Source organism: Plasmopara halstedii (assembly GCF_900000015.1).
Source record: "Plasmopara halstedii genome assembly, contig: Scaffold_262, whole genome shotgun sequence".
Lineage (NCBI taxonomy): Eukaryota > Oomycota > Peronosporomycetes > Peronosporales > Peronosporaceae > Plasmopara > Plasmopara halstedii.
The window spans coordinates 1,321,669-1,340,765 of NW_020187183.1; the positions used below are offsets into that span (position 1 = coordinate 1,321,669).

The 19,097-nt window shown below is 45.5% G+C and overlaps 5 protein-coding genes across 5 annotated transcripts in view; 2 read left to right on the forward strand and 3 right to left on the reverse strand.

The window, feature by feature from the left end:
* Positions 1 to 122, reverse strand: part of PHALS_04724 (uncharacterized protein) — a gene marked incomplete at both ends in the record, with an annotated part of 981 nt that extends 859 nt beyond the window's left edge. The window contains one exon of the mRNA XM_024722594.1: positions 22 to 122. Within this exon, the coding sequence (XP_024573654.1) occupies positions 22 to 122 (101 nt within the window). The remainder of the gene's footprint in view (positions 1 to 21) is intronic.
* A 2,603-nt stretch (positions 123 to 2,725) lies between these two features.
* On the forward strand, positions 2,726 to 3,488 carry PHALS_04725 (uncharacterized protein; the record flags this gene model as incomplete). Its single annotated transcript, XM_024722595.1, has 7 exons — positions 2,726 to 2,789; positions 2,889 to 2,910; positions 2,988 to 3,061; positions 3,127 to 3,131; positions 3,185 to 3,208; positions 3,337 to 3,391; positions 3,451 to 3,488. 7 exons carry the CDS (start codon positions 2,726 to 2,728, stop codon positions 3,486 to 3,488), a joined length of 282 nt encoding a protein of 93 aa, XP_024573655.1.
* A 3,834-nt stretch (positions 3,489 to 7,322) lies between these two features.
* On the reverse strand, positions 7,323 to 8,411 carry PHALS_04726 (WW domain; the record flags this gene model as incomplete). The annotated part of the gene is made up of 3 exons (XM_024722596.1): positions 7,323 to 7,570; positions 7,635 to 8,254; positions 8,377 to 8,411. The coding sequence occupies 3 exons, from the start codon at positions 8,409 to 8,411 to the stop codon at positions 7,323 to 7,325; spliced, it is 903 nt and encodes a 300-aa protein (XP_024573656.1).
* Positions 8,412 to 8,816: 405 nt separating this feature from the next.
* PHALS_04727 (Endonuclease/exonuclease/phosphatase) lies at positions 8,817 to 10,198 on the forward strand (the record flags this gene model as incomplete). Its single annotated transcript, XM_024722597.1, has 2 exons — positions 8,817 to 8,852; positions 8,924 to 10,198. 2 exons carry the CDS (start codon positions 8,817 to 8,819, stop codon positions 10,196 to 10,198), a joined length of 1,311 nt encoding a protein of 436 aa, XP_024573657.1.
* A 102-nt stretch (positions 10,199 to 10,300) lies between these two features.
* Positions 10,301 to 11,287, reverse strand: PHALS_04728 (mitochondrial gtp gdp carrier protein 1; the record flags this gene model as incomplete). The annotated part of the gene is made up of 2 exons (XM_024722598.1): positions 10,301 to 10,524; positions 10,594 to 11,287. The coding sequence occupies 2 exons, from the start codon at positions 11,285 to 11,287 to the stop codon at positions 10,301 to 10,303; spliced, it is 918 nt and encodes a 305-aa protein (XP_024573658.1).
* Between the last annotated feature and the right edge of the window lie 7,810 nt (positions 11,288 to 19,097).

A 19,097-nucleotide genomic window follows, 5' to 3' on the forward strand; every position in this document is an offset into this window, starting at 1 on the left:
AGAATCCTGTTGCCTTCCCACCTACCATCTACACTTCCATATGTTGTACTGCTATCTGTGTAATTGCGAACCACTCTAACTTTGTACAGTGCCACTGACGGGTCTTGTAGTTTGATGTGCATCCTGATTGTAGTAAGTACTGGATCAGCTTCTGGGAAGAGGCTTAGATGGCCATGGACTCGGTTATTCCAGATTGCGCAACAGCAAGTCACGCTAACAGGGTTACGCACTGCGATTGGGCCAAGCGTGTCCTTTCGGATATCCCACGCGCGTATCTTTGCCAGCAAAGAATCGAGGCTTCGAGGTGGGTCCCTGGACAGGTATGATACGACCTTGATCTACCGTATATTTTAAAGCAGCAGTAAATATTGCATTTAATGCGTAACTCTAATGCTGGTTTTCATGGCTTTCAAGCGTCGATTGGGAAAGGGGGGAGGGGTGCGTCAGCAGCCGCACGTGATACACTTTTCCTGCGCATCCTTCGTACAACTACTCATACATGAATTTACCAACATGTGAACAGTATCCGGATGAAGACTTATACCGGTTTTTAAACGATTTTATCGATAGTCCACGGCAGTGGCTGTTACTAAGAAGCTGTCACCATATATTCGTAAAATAAAGTCGACTGCAGAAGGAGTAAACAGCGAATTGTGGTCAGAATGAAAGAGATGAAGCTTCAACGAATATATCTTCCCCTCTAAAACGTCGAGCTTTATCTGTCGCATGGAATCCCAATGGGGATAATATAGGATCTATTGTGCCAGGTAGGGGACGAATCAATGAGACCCAGCTCCAAACACTGACTCTCGCTCTGAAAAAAGCGGGGATCATTGTTATTGGCTATCAAATTTATTATTCTGGTTTAAGAAAGTCGTGTGGATCCTGATATATTCTGAAGCACTGATCAAATAAAGACAGCGCGCAATTCTCATCTTTTGTTTACAGCATTAAGATTGCAAAGAGAGCTCGAGGCGGTGATAGTGTACAGCGTCGAAGGGTTTCTTCAATCTTTCTGTAAATTTTTGAGAATTTTGATGGCGTGAAAAAATCTGTGGTTATTTTAGATACGATCCATGACACGGCTTAAGCGCCACAAACCATAAATCGACCGGTTTCGAATACATCGAGTGCTACGTCATTTTTGATTCACATGTCATTCAATCCTGATGAGTCATAGACCGGCTTCAACGAGGAACGAAAAGCACATTTAGAGTGAATATGGAGCTTCTGTAGCCTCGACGTAGAATAAGTAATTCTCTGGAAGCAATTAGCAATATTGTCAAACATCATTGGCTTGGAAAGAGTGCGCCGTGATCGCAGGATAGAACAGATAGCAGCGATGAAAGAGTGCTGAAACAGCACACCACAGTTACAACTGTAAGATGGGTTCTCTCGAAAAAATTCTGATATGAGGGAAATGGGCGTTTGTATGTCGCGGTAGCCAGAGTTTTATCTGGTACCACGGCTCCCAAATAGACCATGGGGGCATGTGATTTTATTTCGCGAGTAAATCCGTTAGTCCCTGATGATGTTCAGAACGTACAGTCCTTGACATGTTATAGCGATACTGCCGAGTATGCACTACCGTGTGTGAAACGCACTACCGTGTGTCAAATGCTTGATTCCCATTCAGGCATGGGCACTTTCTGATCATCAATGGCCTGCAGATCATGCGTCCCAACAATTCTATTATTTGCTGTATTAATATGAACACCCCCTTGTGGATTTTGATTAAAATCAATGAGATCTAGTGCTCACGTAATGAGTAGAGACTTGAATCAGGACTTACCGGTCCCTCTTTTGACCAGTAAGTAACCTTTCGCGCCACAGGTGGTAAAGCTTCAACCATTTGTATTGAAAGTTTGATATTCCTAAAACCGCACGCAGTCATACCGGCGTTGTGGTTCTACGTCTTTAAAGTATGCCTCATCTCGTTGCTGTCAGAATACTATAATCGGCGAAGTTGGCCAAGCTATTTCTCGACATCGATTATTATCAACGTGGTTTGCCGTTGGTCAAAGTTTTGGATCTATATGTACGCTTCAAAGTGATATTCTGCCTTCTACTGAGATGCTTTGACCCCGATAGGATATGATTATTGCTGACCATCCTTAGAGGGATGGTCAGACAATGCACTATATTCTTGTGAAGGAAGTCATTCGAAGCGCTTATGCTGAGCAACCGCGAGGGTTCAAATCGGTGTTTTATCTCCTTGAGCTTTTGTTAAACAACGCACCACATACATCCACAAGCTTTCCTTTGCATGTTTTTAACGGTTTGATTATTTTTTGTGTATTATTGACGCCGACACAAAATGGATCTGATCGAGATGAGAGATTTCTAAATAAGTGATAACTGCTAAAATCTTATCGTAGTGAATTAATGTTATATTTTGCTTGCACGATATTAAGCTTCAAATCCAGAGCGTGCAAAAGCAAATATGCATCAAATGCAGACTAAATTTGGAGTAGGAGAACATGATCGCTTTAACGATACTAACCGACCAACTTGCAGTATCTACTCAAGAGTGAATTGCAAACACCTACATTGCATCGTTAACGGTTGTAGTGAGACAGAAGGAATGCAAACACTTCCCGTATCTACTGAGATGTATAAATATAATTCGCGACTCCGCTTTTGCAATCTTTTCGGGTCCCATGCGCTCTGTTGAAGCTTTCAAAAGACCTGAATCAGTTTGAGCCAATCAAAAAGGTCAAAGCTGATGAATGCTGTTGTACATCGACATGACACGACCTTTCGACAATCTTTCTCACAGGATTTTATTAGTAGTTAGGTACGACAAGATAGTCGGTCTTCAAGGAAGCCCTTCCGAATCCGGATTTGACGTTTCACGTCGCCTTTTAGATTTTAACCCCTAAAATGAGCCGCACTTCATTTCTGGCACAGGTGAGCGCGTCATCGCGTTGATTCTAAGCGCAGAGAAGAATAATCGAGTCCATAATAATGTGATTATTACTATCAAGTATGCCACTACAAATTCAGGTAAAGCTACTGGGAACGATGCAAAACACACGTAGTTGCGCAAGCGAATGCAGAGGTATGTCATCAAAAGAAAAATGAAATGTTTGTCCTTGTCGATCATAACTATAAGATCATATATAGTTCGGGTGGGTGGTGGAAAAACTCTGGACCTGTCAGACAATAATTATCGTATGCTCAGATTGTGATAGCGCGTACCGACAAGGTGATACATATACATACAGGTTGTATGCAACATGTGTCGCGCTGTCAAAAGCTATGTAAAGCTATGAGCTCCAATTTCGCGTCATTGAAGCTTTTTGTAGCGCGTTTAATTGCTGTTTTTTTGGTCAGTGTCCAACGGTTTTGGAGAGTGACCCTTTCAACTCGCAGGATGTAACAATGCGCAGTAAGCACAGAAATTTTGTTGCTAAGCGACGCGATGTTTTTGTCAACATGTCGCTGTAGAGCGTGTGATTTCGACTCGAGATTATTATCAGCGGTAAACTATGTTTACAAATAATCAATCGAGAATGGCTTGGATGATTCCCTATCGTATAGTTTCGCTGACATCCGTAATGATATCTCTGAGTTTGGGGAGATCAGCCGCTATTATTGGATTTACAAAGCTCACAATTATCGAACTATTTGGTCGTCTATAAGAAGAAGGACTGCCAGAACTAGCGGATAGCCATGAGATTCCGGTGCGAGGTGCGATTGCATAAATTTGACACGTGCACACATAATTACTCTCCTATTGGAACATGCTGAACCACCAGTACATAGCTATCAAATGTATCTCTACTGAGTGGCCTCCCAGCTAGGATTCTAAGAATTAAATAGTATTCTATCAACAAGGATCTGATACTACCGCGCAGGCTCGCTAAAGTTCAGCAGTGATGCTATCTGCGCGTAAGGACCAGTCAACGAAAGATCAGTGCTAAAACACAGCAAGCCATAGGAATTGAAGGTGCTACGAAAACCTTGATGAAGTGACATCGAAGCCCCTAATTACATACCTTTGAGAAGTGTGACATATGGTGCATCCGACCTGTATGCCGTAGTCACTGCGCGCCATCATCATCCAAAGATGCAATAATAATAGTCTGAGCGACGCGAAATTTTCCCACCACCACATTCATCCCGCCCGAACTATATGTTACCTTAAAGGTATGATCGACAAGAAGGATATACGTTTGATTTCTTAGTGAAAGATATGCTTCCGCCATCACTGTGCGCAGCGACGTGTGTTCTGTACGAACGAATTGCATCGAACTCGGTAGCTTTACCCGAACTTTAAGCATGCATACTTTATAGCAAGTAGCTCGTTATGGATTGAATGATTCTTTCTGTGGCTACATTCAGCGCAATGACGTGCTCATCTGTGTTTCAACTAAAGTGCACCTTTTCTTAAAGGATGAAGCCTAAAAGGCGACGTGAAATGACAAATCTGGATTTAGAAGGGCCAAAATCGAGGCACACATGAGCTTGTATGAACACCCTTAAAGGTCGCCTTATGCGTCGAGTCTTACGATCAATTAACATCCATTCACTTCAAGAGGTTGATATGGGAAGTCGTGACATAAAGTTTGCTAGCGCATGCCGTTACAAGGCTAAGCCACTTTCTTCACCCTTACTGGATATCGGCACCTGCCAAACAATATTGACCTTGATTTTTTGGGATAAGCCCGTATATTCCAAGCAATGGGAATTTCACGGCGTCAGAGACATCATTGTCTATAGAGGAAGACAGATCGGGTGGGTTTACAAAGTTGAGCACTGATCGCAAGTGCAAAAAATTGTCAAGACTCGTGCTTTGTAAAACTTTGCACGAATGTTTTGTCAATTAAGGGTCAATCATATGAACGCCGCGGCTGAAAGCGCTTTTTCACTCGTGGGGTGAGCGTTGCTAGTCTTTGGACACCCAATCGACATAACTAGCTAATTCTGTGTATCCCGATCGGAGTTCTAATTGAAGCCAGAAAAGTGTCACTATTATTCACGGTGGTGGAAAACATATATTTGCAAAGACTAAAGATTTCATTCCACCATGCTGTTGTGTCGTACATATATTCTAATATTCGGTGCCTGCATCGGTATGGTGATCTACTTCGTGAGCTTGCATAATTTGCTACTTACCAACGGTATTTGTAAAATGTCAGCGTCAGATACTAATACTCATTGAAATGGATTTGTCTTCAACTGTAAAATAGGGTCTTTGACGTCTACACTTTTGAAGGGTCACTAACGTCAGATACAACGTCCAAAGTCAGGTCTATATCATAAAACACGCTTGAACTGAAGGCAACAGCTGTGGTGAGCCTTACGTCACCACATCGTGATATTTGCTCCAGAAAGTATAACATAGATTTGCAGCATCCTGGAGTATAGCCGTTAAGCAGCGTCACAATTCGCGCCAAGCGCTCGCTGCGTATCGTCAATAACAAAATCGTATATGGTGGATGATGAGCTCATCTAAATCGGACATTTTACCATCTCGATATTCTGCGCTTAGTCCTATAGATACCAGGCCTAATGGTTTTCTACGTAAGGTAGTGAGGGCAGACTTATTTCCTTAGAAAGTCCTCGGTCACATCAGTCACAAATGATATATCATCTCGTCGCAATACCGCGAAGCGTCACCACTCTCTAGTGGAAGTGTTTTAAGGTGATGCCAAACTGGCGGTGCCGAGATATCGTCGCAATCCGAAATCATATATGAACATGAATTTTTATTCGCAAATTCTAGTCAGATGCTCTTAAAAGGCACGTGGTATGAAGCCACTCGAGACTGTCTTTATGTGATCAGACTCTAAAACTCGTACACATTGTCGCTCTTATTCTTCTCTACACTATCAACACATTAAAGCCTGGACTACAGCTTAGATATCCGTCTCCTTAAATAGGTTACTCTGGAAGCTGCGATAATACCACTTCTGCCAAGCTCAAGGCGCTTGGCGATATAGTTGTTGTCTATTTAGTGCAAATAGACAATGACTATTTTGCTAAGCGCTTCATTGCAACGAAGCGGTCGTAAGTTTATTTTTGCGCCGATGATGCATCTGGTGGATTCATGTGCCACCAAGCGTCCACTTAACGTGAAGCGCTTGGAACTTGATGTTTCGATCTTTTGTGAATACATGGGTTAGGCGGTTAGTCTGATCTCGAATGAAGGTCTAGGTCCAAACAGCGTTTGCGTCACCACAATCCTCAACGATCACGGGGACGCTCAAAAGAATTCTTGACATGTAAACATCGCGAGACGCAAGGATGTGGTATTATTAATCGGTTTTTCAAAACCTCCGCATACTATTTACAGCTTTCGACGGCCGCGTGTTGCTTCAGCTTTGCCAAGTTCTGTGGTCTCGGGTGTGATAATTTTGCTACTTTATTACGCTCACGAGCCCCACTTCATTATTCAGTGCGACACCGATTGCATTCAAGAAATAGGGTGGACAAGGAAGGTCTCGGTGCTAGCCACACTTGCATGAAGAACTTTTACAGAGGTACCATCCAGAAGACTTCTTGCCACCATTCCAACTTTAGGAATTTTAAAGCCTGGATATATTCCGCAATTTTGTTTGAACGGGCATAACCGCATCTGATTCCTGGATAGTCAATTGCGCTATCCCAACGGGACCAAGTCGATACAAATTGTGCAAATTTGTCTTATTGTTCTGAGATCACACGGCTGAATATAATATGTTTCAGTCACACAGATGATAAAGCTCATATAACTTCGAACGGCGGATTGATGACATCGACTACCAGATGCAACAGAGTTGTTGCACAACACTCACAAAGGAAATTCTATTCTCAAAGTCCGCGTTAGCTACCAGAAAGGGGACGGGTTGGTAGCGCACCACTATGATGCCGATCTGATAAGTGAAGTACTACTTTTGCGTCTGTATCATGAGTGAAATATTTAGAACAAAGTCAGTTTTAAAATGGTTTTGAGAGTATATCATTGATTTCTACTTTGACGAAATTCTATCTTATGCATTGCGTGAGGCCAGCAACCTACTTTTCTCACCGTCCTTTCCATAATATAGTCCCAAAACTCTCATCTGGAAATTATTATACTATATTGAAGAAATTTATATTGGTATTTCAGAGCTTCGCGTGACAAGTATTCCCCAGGCATGACAAAACTTTTGCCTTCAGTGTGGTTGTCTTATTGATAATTACGCTATATCAGGGAATGCTCGTTACCAACATCCCAAACATTAGTATCGAGTTTGATTGGGCTTGAATTTTATGTTTGTCTACTCAAAATTAATGCACTAATTGATCAAGTCTCGTAGAAGTGCATTTTTCATCTACGGTGTGCATAAATATCCTCATTCATTCTCGTTTTCTTGCGTTTCTACCAGCACGAGATCAGGTAGTTTGTTTCTTGCTCTAGGCGAGGTTGGAATCCGTGGTATCCAGCGTTGTCGCGTTAATATCGTTGCACTCGAGTTTGATGCCGATGCCACTAAATCGGAGTTGTTGTCACGCATTTGTTTACGCGCCAAACGAAGAAGGTACCCTTTTCGATTGTGCTCTTTTTTCTTCATTATCGAAGATGGCCCCTTTAATAGATACGCTGCAACATGCAATTATTGCACATGAGCATAAAAAGCGAACATGTATCATGCAAATGGGTGCACCTGATTGCTTTCGAACGGTAAAAGGAGTAATTGTCGAGCTAAATCTGAGAGTTGACGACCAGTCCATTGGTCGCAGGACTTGTCCAAATTCACCGGTCTGTAGCGATAGATAACTACGTGAATACGTTGTCTCGTGCGGTCGTTGCACACACGCTGTCGATGCAAATCGAGATTTGTTCTCTTTGTCGTTTTGACCTAAAATTGCCACTGGATACGGAGGCAAAAAGGGTAGCTCATTGCGCGAGGTTTCCCACGTTGGCGGCAACATTCGAACCCTTTGTGTATTATGATCCAGAGAGACGCTGCTACCTTTAAGAGGGAATCGATTGTACCCGCATCGTAACTCGGGGTTGGATTCAGAACCTGGATGCACTTGCACTAAGCCAGAAGGTAGCATCACTACGTGTGGATAATACGGACTCCAGATGTCTGGATTGACAACATTTGTATCGCATCTAGTATCAATAGCTTGAGCAGGTAATGGCTTCAATCCGTGCATTACGAAGCCCACAGTCTCAGGTCGAGGCCATCGTACTTCTCCTGTGTAGCTATGCAAATAGTAGACTAAATTATGCCGTCGGTCGTGAAATAATTGCCATCCAAACACATCTTCGTCCCATCTATACGAATGAAGAAATTAGAATTCGATTGTTAAGTGTACTTAACGAAGCTCAAAACGATGTCGATACATTGCTCATGACAACGAGAAGAATGTGAGCTCCGTTGAAGAAATGCTACGTACCGACGATGTGCGCCATTGAACGTTCTATCGGTCATTACCACGACTTGTGCCTTTCTTGGGTTTCTTATTTGCCTTTAATAGGCAACTTTGTCAAGTCTGTAACTTGAAGTGCAGTTTGTCGAATACAATTGTCAAATCAAAGAGTTTGCCATAAAATGACTTGTCAAGACATATACAGCCGTCGTAAAATTGAAGTGTCGTCGAAACTTTTCACTGTCAATGAAACGCTCTATCACGTTGAAAAAGATTAAACACTAGAGCAAATTGGTCATCGTACCCAAATGTTGTGCTGGAGATTTGAATACTATTCTTTTATAATCTATTCCGCCGTAGCTCCTTTTTTGCCTCAATAAATTGCAATAATCAATTAGGCAGCATATTAACCAATCAAAATAAAGTTGGTTTTAACTAAGAGTATTGACACATCTAAGATTATGACAATGGTACAAGAGCGTCTCGCCGTGCTCAGCATGAATGTATGCTTTCGTAGCGTTCTGTCTTGTGATAGTGCTGCTAATCTAACAAATTTTATTGACGTATAAATAAGATCTTCTGTCGTCCTGAGGGCATCCACAGTGGTCAGTGGTTTCATACAGGTGATTATAAAGATCTTCGCATTGCGCTGTTACTTCGCAAGATGGCCAAGTTTGATGTCGTTATTCTTCAAGAAATGTTTGAAGCTGGAGTGCGACACCAACGTTTTGTACGAAAAGCATATGCTATGGGCTTTCGCTATCACTGTGGCTCTGTGTGGCCAAAGTTACTCGACCTACGTCTTATTGATGGAGGACTCTTGATCCTCAGTCGTTACCCCATTGTACAGCGCGATCAGCTTGCGTTCTCACAAGGTTCTGGTAGTGACGGAATGTGTGCTAAGGGTGTGCTTTACGCTCGCATTCAACTCTCACCACATCTCTCACATTCACTTCACGTGTTCACTACCCATACACAAGCTGGGGACAACTTGAAAGACTACAATATTCGTCTCGCACAGCTCGAGGAAATGCATAAATTTATTGGTCAAACGATCCACGAAAATCTTGGAGGGCCTATTCTTATCACGGGAGATTTTAATCTTGATGCTCGACATGATCTTATCCATGACTTCAAAACCGGATCTGTGACCTCAATACGATGTCGAGAAAGCAAAGTGTACCAGCAACTTATTGAAAACCTCGAGCGTGTAGTGAAACAAGCGAGACAAAAATCTGCGGTAGAAGCATGTTCGGACACTTTGGTCATTGATCTGATGAAACGATGTGATACGACAAAATTGGGCGATGAACTCCACCCTATCACGAATGGAGACGGCCATTCATCACTTGTTCATCTATCAGATCCTTTATCGCTCGATAAGGATGGCAAGTGCATTGATTACATGTTTTTTATTCCAGGGGATGCTCAAACAGATCAGAAGCATCTTGATAGTACACCGTTTCAATTTACATTAGAGGAAATGGGTACAACAGTGGATCATTGTACGGTCAAAGACCTTTTTGACAGTAAGAACGATGACGATCAGGTGACACAACGCCTACATCAATTAGATGTGCATCCAGTCACGCACTTGTCTGACCACTATGGACTACGTGCCAACTTCCTCCTGGAACTAACGAATCTGAAGTGTCCAGACGGTTTACCGGTGGGAAAGAACGAGCCAATTGCTTCAGTATTGCAACTTTACTTTCCTCAAAGTGCCTATGCGCAACAACCTCAACGTCTCTGGAAGTTGAAGCTTGCTTTCGCACTATTTCTAATTCTTGCCTCGACTAGCATCGTCATTTTCCTTTTCGTTTGTTCTATATTGCGCTTTATTACATAAAAAACATTTAGACATCATACACGAAATTTGTGTTAAATTCTATAATTGCGTGGCTTCCTTTATTGTCGAACAGCAATCAGATACCACTAAATTCTAGCCATTTTATGAAGCGAAAGACTTTTCAAAGTATGCAATCAAATGTTGAGCGACTGCAAACGAAAAGACGAGTTTTGGACCCACCACCGAGAGTTTCGGAATCAAACCCTTAAACAGCGCACTTGGACCTTCGAACTTTAGCAAATTGCGCACTACCACCATGCCACTCTCGGGTGAGTCAAATGGGCGTGATTGAATACGCGTTTTGATTACATCAAGAGGTTGAGCCACTACAATTTAAGCAATGAGTACAATATTACAATAGCAAATAACAATTACAATAAATATGCAGTACGTACCAATAATACTGGCCGAGGCACCAGAGATGGAAGCGACAAAATTCTGGAAAAACGTCGCACTATTGTAATTTTCCAGCTGAAACAGATATTCTTTTGCGAATGCCGAGCCGCCGAACAAAGCGAACGACCCAGGAGCGTTACGTGCGGCTGTCCAAGCGGCACCACGGTAGAGAGCAAAGCCTTCAGTTTTAAAAATGTGGACCACGCCTTTGCCAGCTATTGCAGCTGGATTTGTCTGTGCACGAATCTTCAGCACGTCAAGTGGCAAAAGAGCAATTTCACCAACGCCAATGAGGCTACCGGCTGTCGCATGCATCATCGTCTTGGCATTGCGCTCACCAAACGTTTGTTCAAAGAAACTAGCGTGGTTCTTGATCATGTAGTCTTTAACAACCGGCTGGCCACCAAACTTGTAAATACGCTGTGAGACTTTGTAACCAGCAGCAAAGCCTAGACCAGGAAAGAGGGACCGGTAGCGAGCAATTAAAGGCTTTTCGGACGCATCACGAAAAATGACCTTGTTAATAGCCACAAGACCTTGCATAGACTCTTTGTTGGTCATAAGACGTTTCGCGATAGTATCAACAGGATGAAAAATCATGAGCTCGCACAAACCCGAACACGTTGAGCCAAGCAAACGTGCCGCCACAACGCCACTTGTACCTGTTTCCTTGCCATTTCCGATCACAACCATTGGCTTTAGAGAAAAATTGGAAATGACGAGCTGTACACTACGTTTACCCAAGTTGAAGTTTGAGACAAAAAGCAAATATTTCAACAAGAAACTATGTTTTGTACATTTTATATAACACTTCATGTAATGTATGAATGGTCAGTAGTGAGCGAGAAGCTATCGCTAACATGTTGCCGTCATTATACGCAACCCTATAAACGATTATTGTGACGTAAATCGGAGTCTTTACCTTGGTCTATTATCATTTTTTATATAGATAGCTCGTGATTTTCTATATTTCATATCCAAGCGCTTATGTCAATTCTTGCCAATTAATTTCTCTTCTCAGCTTCCAGTCTCGCTATTGAAAATATATATATATCATTGCAATGGTTTTCGACTGCTCAAAGAGTATTATGACGTCGTCTTGATAAATATTTACTTGAAGCTCTTTAGCACGTACGAAACTCCACTTTAGTTACCACCACTACATGAATATAATAGACGAGTGACAATTTCCTTCAACTCTATCCCTCGTCTTCGCTTTTTGAAAGCAACGAAATACTATCTTCGAGTGGCACGATTTGATTAGCGTGCATGATTGTTGAGCATTTAGAGATCGTTATATCAACATTATATACTGCGAGTGAGATTTCTTGACGAGGATATTTAGAACTATAAAAAGCAAATTGACGTTTGTCACGGAAAATACCTCATAGTATTTGGGTCAAGTCGCGATGGAAATTCGCATGGCGTCAATCGATCATAGCATTCAATCAATGCGTGTTAATACTCGGAATAATCGAGTCCCTATGAGTCTATACTTGCCAATCCTTTTTTGATGATTTGTTTTGTTTATGCACATTTCAGAATTGAAAGTACAAACGCTTGATTGGATATGCTTGGATGCATTTGACCGCCTGTCCAATGTCATTGCTATTTGCTGCTGATCATTTATCTGCTCAAACGCTGTATGGTTTTGTGCCGCCACTTCAATTTGTAATCGATCAGATCGGTCTCCATTCAATGCGTGTAGCGAAGTGAAAAGCTTTTATACCCGGTCAGAATCGTTTGGCAACGATCTCGCGCTAAACCGAGCACACACTGTCGACCTCGACATTCAAAAGCTCGAGTCAAACTTGTCGCCTCATGGAAGCTTCACAATCATCGGCGACCCGTCACGTGTTACTCCAGTCGAACGGCGGCGAAGCGTCAGTCACAACACCGTATCAAACATGATGAGGCGCAGTCGCAACAACATCGAGTTCGGCGCGCTGCTCACGTAGCAAGTTCTGCAGCCTTTCAAGAAGATTACCACGTTATTCAGTGACTCCAGTCGATGGGATAGTCAAGTTCTTGTTGCACGATATCAAGGTTGACGGAAGCCACTGTAACGGGGCTCCACGTGCCCTGAGTTGAAGGGTCCGTGTTACACAAGATGTTGTGATCACACAATGGTGTGTGTGACACAAGATTGTGTTAACACACAAAGGCGGGACAACAAATCGGAAGCGGACTTTCGTTGCAGGTATAGCAGCCGATCCTCTTCCCGATGTGGTCACAGTGACTGTCTCTATGGAGGGCCTTCGCACTGGCGAGGCCAGAATGGAAGTCTTTCGAGTGTGCCCGTCTTCATTTCAAAAAGCGGTGAATGTGGCATTGAATGCCGCTTATACTTTGAAACGGCACACTTTGGTTGGAATGCACACTCTATCAGCTTGTCGAGCGGACCTGAGCCGATAGATCTCAGCTATGCTGAGGACGAGGAGGTAGAGATCCGAGCTGCCGAGCAGCGTTCAAGCACCCGACGGTGTTTTGTCTGTGGAGACACCCGTCACCTTTGGGCTGGTTGTCTTCTGCGCAAGGCGCGTCAAGATTCATCGAACCGACCACTCGATTATTACCATTATGGTTTGTCACGGGGAAACAACAACACCCAGTAGGCGCGGTGCGGTCTACTAAGCAAGAATTGAGTTCTGTTGGGCCTCAAAGAGGGAGAGGGCAGCGGAACCCAGCCCCGAAGAGCTCCGGAACGTGTATGCAAGCCGGGCTTGCGGGTCGTGGAAGCGACCGTGAAGGGCTTGGAGAAGCCAAGGAAGATTCTTATCGACTCCGGGGCGACGATCAATTATACTCGACGCTCAAGGATATAAGAAAATTAGCTGCATTCTGAGGCGCTGTAAGCACGGTTGAGTGACACCGTCACTGTTCGGTTAGCTACGACGGTGCTGAACGTCCCTGTGGACCTCGGCGTCAAGTTTCTTGACTTTGATAGCGTGGAATGCTGTTTGGTCATACTATTGGTATCAAGGTATGAATTTATCCTTGGAACGGCATGGTTGGAACACCATAAGCCATAAAGATCGATTGTAGTCGAAGACCTTGGGCGCTACGCGCACGTCTCCTGGTGGAGCTTTGGTGAGTCATGACCCCACCACTGCTAAGAAGCAGAAGCGCTTTTGGCGCGGATACTGAACCGGGACGGTCAATGTGCTGGAAGTCGGAGTGTCAGCCACCAAAGATAAAGTCCCGAGCATGGCTCGTAGGCTGAATGTGGAGTGGCACGCAGCCCACTAAGCGCTGATCAAGCATAAATAGGGTGCATGCGTGCGTGGTATGGTCTGCTAAGGGCTGAGGCAACGAGGGCAAGGCCCCAGTGATGAACGTGGAGTGGCACGTATTTCACTGTGCACTGCTCACGTCTCGAAGCAGTCGCTGCATGCCATGAGTGGAATGGTCAAGCGAGGTTCAAGGCATCAGGGATGAGCCCCAGTGATTCACGTGGAGTGGCACGTAATCTTCTGAGCGCTGCTCACGTTACGAAGGGGTCGCTGCATGCCACAGGTGGCATGGTCGGACAAGGTCCGAGGCATCGAGGGCAAGGCCCTTCTGATGCGCATGGAGTGGCACGTGACCCACGTGACCCACTGGACGAAACTGCGGGAATAGCAGCTCTTCGTCCGATGTTGTTAATGACATCAAGGCTCCGGTAAGGCAGAAAGTAGGGCTAGCATTAGACTACGTTGGGTGCCTGCTCCCACTAGTCTCAACAACCTCTGTGGAGAGGCGGTGGCGACGGCGACGACGACGACGTATGATAGCTGCAAGTCTCCAGGCGTCAAGCCTGACCCAGGATGCGTCTACCGTAGACGATAGCGCACAGCTACACACCCTTGTCAACGACATGACGGGGGAGGAAGACGGCGACGTCACCCTCGGAGCTATATCTGCGGTGGATGATCTTTTTGAGCTGGATGAAATGTCCTTCGAAGCGTTTGGCGGTTCGTTGAAGGCAAGAAATGGTCATTATACGATCGGAAGAGAAAATCAACTCGTCGTCGTTTCTGAATGAAGCTATCCTGAGTGCCACCAAGAGGTTGCTGAACACACGAAGTGGATTATCGATCCTGAAGATTTTCTCGAATTGGTACTATCCTTGGTGAAGAAATTTCAAGACGTCGGCTCCGAAGACCCGCTGTCGGTCCTAACTCTGGACCGAGGTGTGCGTCATGGGATCAACCTGGTTCCGGTAGCCAAATACTGCATAACACGCTAAAATCCCCTGCCCAAGGATCATTGCGACATCATTGACGCCTTTTTCCGTGCGAAGCACGATGCAGGAATGGTGCGTGAGAGCAAGTCTCCCCATCCGACAGCCACGTTTTGTCCTGAAAACCGAACGGCAAGCGGCGTATAGTTCACGCTTACAGTAAGCTCAGCGCTGCCAGCATTCCGACACAAACACCGATTCCTAGGAAGGATATTCTCTAAAACAACATGGTTGGATGTACATACTACAGTGTACTCGAGTTAGTCGATGGGTATTAACAATTACTTATGAGAGCGAGTGATATTCCGCTGACAGGTAAGTTCTTCGAGCAGGATGCTCTGGGAGTGGCTGGTGATATTCCAAGGGCTGTCAAATGCACCAGCAGTTTTTGATCGTCTTGTTGCGCAATTGCTCACGCCCCACCGGGCGTATGCAGCAACATACTTTGACGGCATCTTCGTCCACAGTCGTGCGAGCCACGGGAGGACAGATGAGGAAAACCACATCGACTGTTTGAGAGCGGTGCTCGAGTACGTGCGCACGAATAAGATGCATACAAGTGCATCTTCGGTGTTAAAAAAAGAAATTCGCTTTTGAAGAATCTTCATCTGGAGCGTAGCCTTCAAACGTATCCCGCTAAGGTCATGGCCACTGTGGACTGGCCGGTTCCAAGGAACCAAATAAGACTTGCGCAAGTGGCTTTGCCTCGCCAACTACTTGCACAATATAGCGCAAATTATGCGAAAATGGCTCGGAATTTCTATGAGAAGGATACGAAATGGTGTTGGGACACCGAGCACCGGGAGGCTTTTGACGGGGTCAAATACAGCCTCCTTCATGCTCCAATATTGGCGTTGCCGGATCCTTTTGACTTACGTTTCGGACTTTACCATCGGCTGTGCACTGCTGCAAGCAGACGCCGAGGGACGAGATCAGGTGATCACGTTCGAATATCGCCAGCTTAAGGATGTGGAGAGAACTACCCAGTCCACGACAAGGAATTACTTGCGATGAAGTCTGCTTTTGTAATGTTTAGAGTGCACCTGCTCAGCTCCATCCGTTTGTGATCTACATAGATCATGCGTCATTTTGCACTGCGACTTAGTCGCCCACCTCTCGCATAGGATGACCAGGTGGCTCCCTTCTTTGCAAAATAAAACTTTGAGGTGAAGTTTCAGTCAGAAAGCACAATTGTTTGGCTGATGCGTTGTCACGCGGACCAGACTATAAGCCTGTTCATGTCACGACGGTGACGTCGTCCGTGATGGATTGATCCGGCCGGAAAGCTGCTACGGGCTCTCGGGGGAAAAGAGTTTAAAACTCGAACAATAAACTGTCGTCGCGAATGCGTGCCCGGTTGCACCGATATTCATTGAATAATGGATTGCTGTATTATGGCACCGACCCGACGGATACGCCACGAATTGTGGCTCCTCACGATGAGAATTTCGAAAACCGTATCCTCCATGAGACACACGACACCCCTTTCAGTGGTCATCTCGGTCGTGAAGAGCGTACAGCTCTTTGGGCCGTCATTACTGGTGGCCCAAGCTGTACAAAATGACGGGCACCTATGCGTACGTGTGAGACGTGACTTTGTGTTTGGCCTGCAGAAAGTTCGGCGGGTAACACGTGCGTCGTGGTCTACATCAACCGTTTGAGCAAGACGTCTCATTTTTCGGTGGTGCCGGACATGTCGGTTAAGCGATGCTGTTTGTGGATCGTGACTTTCGCTTCCGGAGTCAATTGTCTCCGACAATGTCCCAGGTTTCACTGTTAAAAATTTGGTCTGCGGACTTTCCACGGACCGATGGTCAAACTGAGCGCGTAAATTGCCTCTCGAGGAAGTTCTTTGCAGCATTTGCGATACGACACCGAAGCCCTGGGCCGCCATGCTGCTACTAGTAGAGTTCGCTCTAGACAATGCAAACCATTTGCAACGGGGCTGCCGTAGCTCTATGTTTAGAGGAAGCCTACTAAGGTCACCGACCGTACATTCTATACAAACACAACTACGATTGTAGCGGATTGCAATTCAGTAGCTCTTTGCTTATCGAATACTTACTAAGGTCACCGATTATTCCGAAAAATCGCCTGCGGTTAAAGCAGCAGCAGTTAAGAAAATCCCGTAATCTTTATGAGTGATATCTGAGAGTTGGCGACCTTACGTTCTATACTAGAACCAGTACGAGTGTAACGGATCGCAATCAGCTACCTCCAAGAGTACCCAGAATCTTAACCCGAAGCAAATGCACTCTTCCGTTCAAAATTTGAACTGTATTATTTTTGGTTTATTTGCAGCAGATCCGCCTATATTTAAATCTATAGATTTTCCTACTCAAATAGTAAAACCCGGTTCAAATGCATAACTACTGGCAGTCCCGCCACATGGTGGTTTCTTGTTACGGTGTAGTCACATCATTGTGTGATTACACCGACTTGTGTAATCCACATATCTGAGCGGTCACACCATCATGTGTGACCCACCCTTTCATACCAGGGTACGTGTAACTCCGGTACAGCATTCGTCTACCGGCTACACGCAACGGGCTCTTACATCCTCGCGTCCGCTGACGCCGCCACCCTATGATTCAGAACTTGGCACGTCGGCGGCTTCATGGGAAGCACATACCAAGCCCTCGGCAACCGGGCGACACAAACCAAACCCACCAATGGCGACAGATTTCCTCGTCTACGAGTCGGATACTCCTTTTCCAGGATGGGAATAAAAGGAGAATGAGGTGCGCCAACGGCGCGATGTGAGCCTGGCATGAACCTTGTGGTCGACGTGCCCGTTCCCGACTTCTCGACTTTCGGAAGAAGTGGTATTCCAGCCAATCGCCTCGACGAGGCGCAGGGTAGCAGTTGTAGGCTACCAATAGAGCGGCTCTCATGCGCTTGTATCCGTGATTGGTTCTAGACTCTCGTGTGGGATACGGCTTCCGCTCGGCGAATCCCACTACTATAGCAGAACACGCGATCACTCGATTCTTAGGCTGGGCTCCAGGCCACTACACAAGCTGATCTTCACCAGCGAAAAGCTCTCTGAACTGGCTTCTTGGTTTAATAAGAAATTCCGATGGATAGGTACTGCGCTCGACTTCGCGCTCAAAGATGAGGAGATTCTGTACCCGCTGTGCAGACTATTCCTGTGGTACTCGCCCCTGGCAAAATCGCTGCAGATGAGGGAGCACTTTGAGCGATGTGTACAGCGGAACCGGAAGCTCTCCTTGCGGTCTAACTTGCAGCGGAGCCACAAGGAAGTGGACATGCGCGTAAATCGTTATCTTCAATTCGCAGTTGCCAAACTCAAGGCTTGACACCGACTTCCTGCGCATTATCGCCCTGCAACATATGGAAAAATCCATCACGCTCCCGCGAGCTCTGTGCTTTCTCACACGGGTGAGTCTACGATCACAGCAGCTTAGGATCATAGCTTGAGCTCAGCTCATGGCCCATCGGCTTCTCAGGCTACTGCTTTGAAGCGCGGTGCGTCTGGATTCTTCTGCAGTCTTACCGAAGTGGCACCACAAACTATCACGAGTTCTCGGACTTTGCGTATCCCCACCACTTCACAAGATATTGAGTTTGACCCCGTCTACGACGTCGACCACACGGCGCTCCACGTGATAGTGGACGCCACCATTCTCCTCGAAAAGAGTCGGCGGTGGACGATGCTGACTTGGTTGATCGCCGTCCGGTGGTGTGTGATGATCCTCGAGCTCTAAAAGGCAAATCCGTCGTCATCGGCACTCCGTCGAGCGTCATTCTCGGCGCAGGTGCTGCGAAGAACGTCTTCAACGACGCAATTAACGCGCTCAGTTTGACCAGCTCTGCGGATGGTCTACTATTGACATAGTCAACTTGGTGCCTAGCACCCTGAGAATTGTCGACCCGAACTTCCCAATGATGCTTAGGTATCTGTCAGAGACAATTGGCTCCGGGGGTCTATGTTGCCAAAAGACACATTCCACAGACAGTGTTGCTGTTCTCAAACCGTCGATGGTATCCGGTACTGCCGCAAGATGACCCACCTTGCTCAAACGGTCCACAAAAACCACCACATTCGTGTTGCCCGCCGAGTCCTTCAGCAGGCCAAACACAAAGTCCATACTCATGGACTGCCAACACCCGGAGGGTTCCAGAAACCGGCCACCGGCGCCGTTGCACTCGAAGAGGGTTTCACCTTGTGACATGTCTCACACGTGCGCACATATGTGCTCGTAGAATTGCACGCTGAGTCCAGTGGTGCAATCAGAAAACATGTTTGAGGTCTAGAAG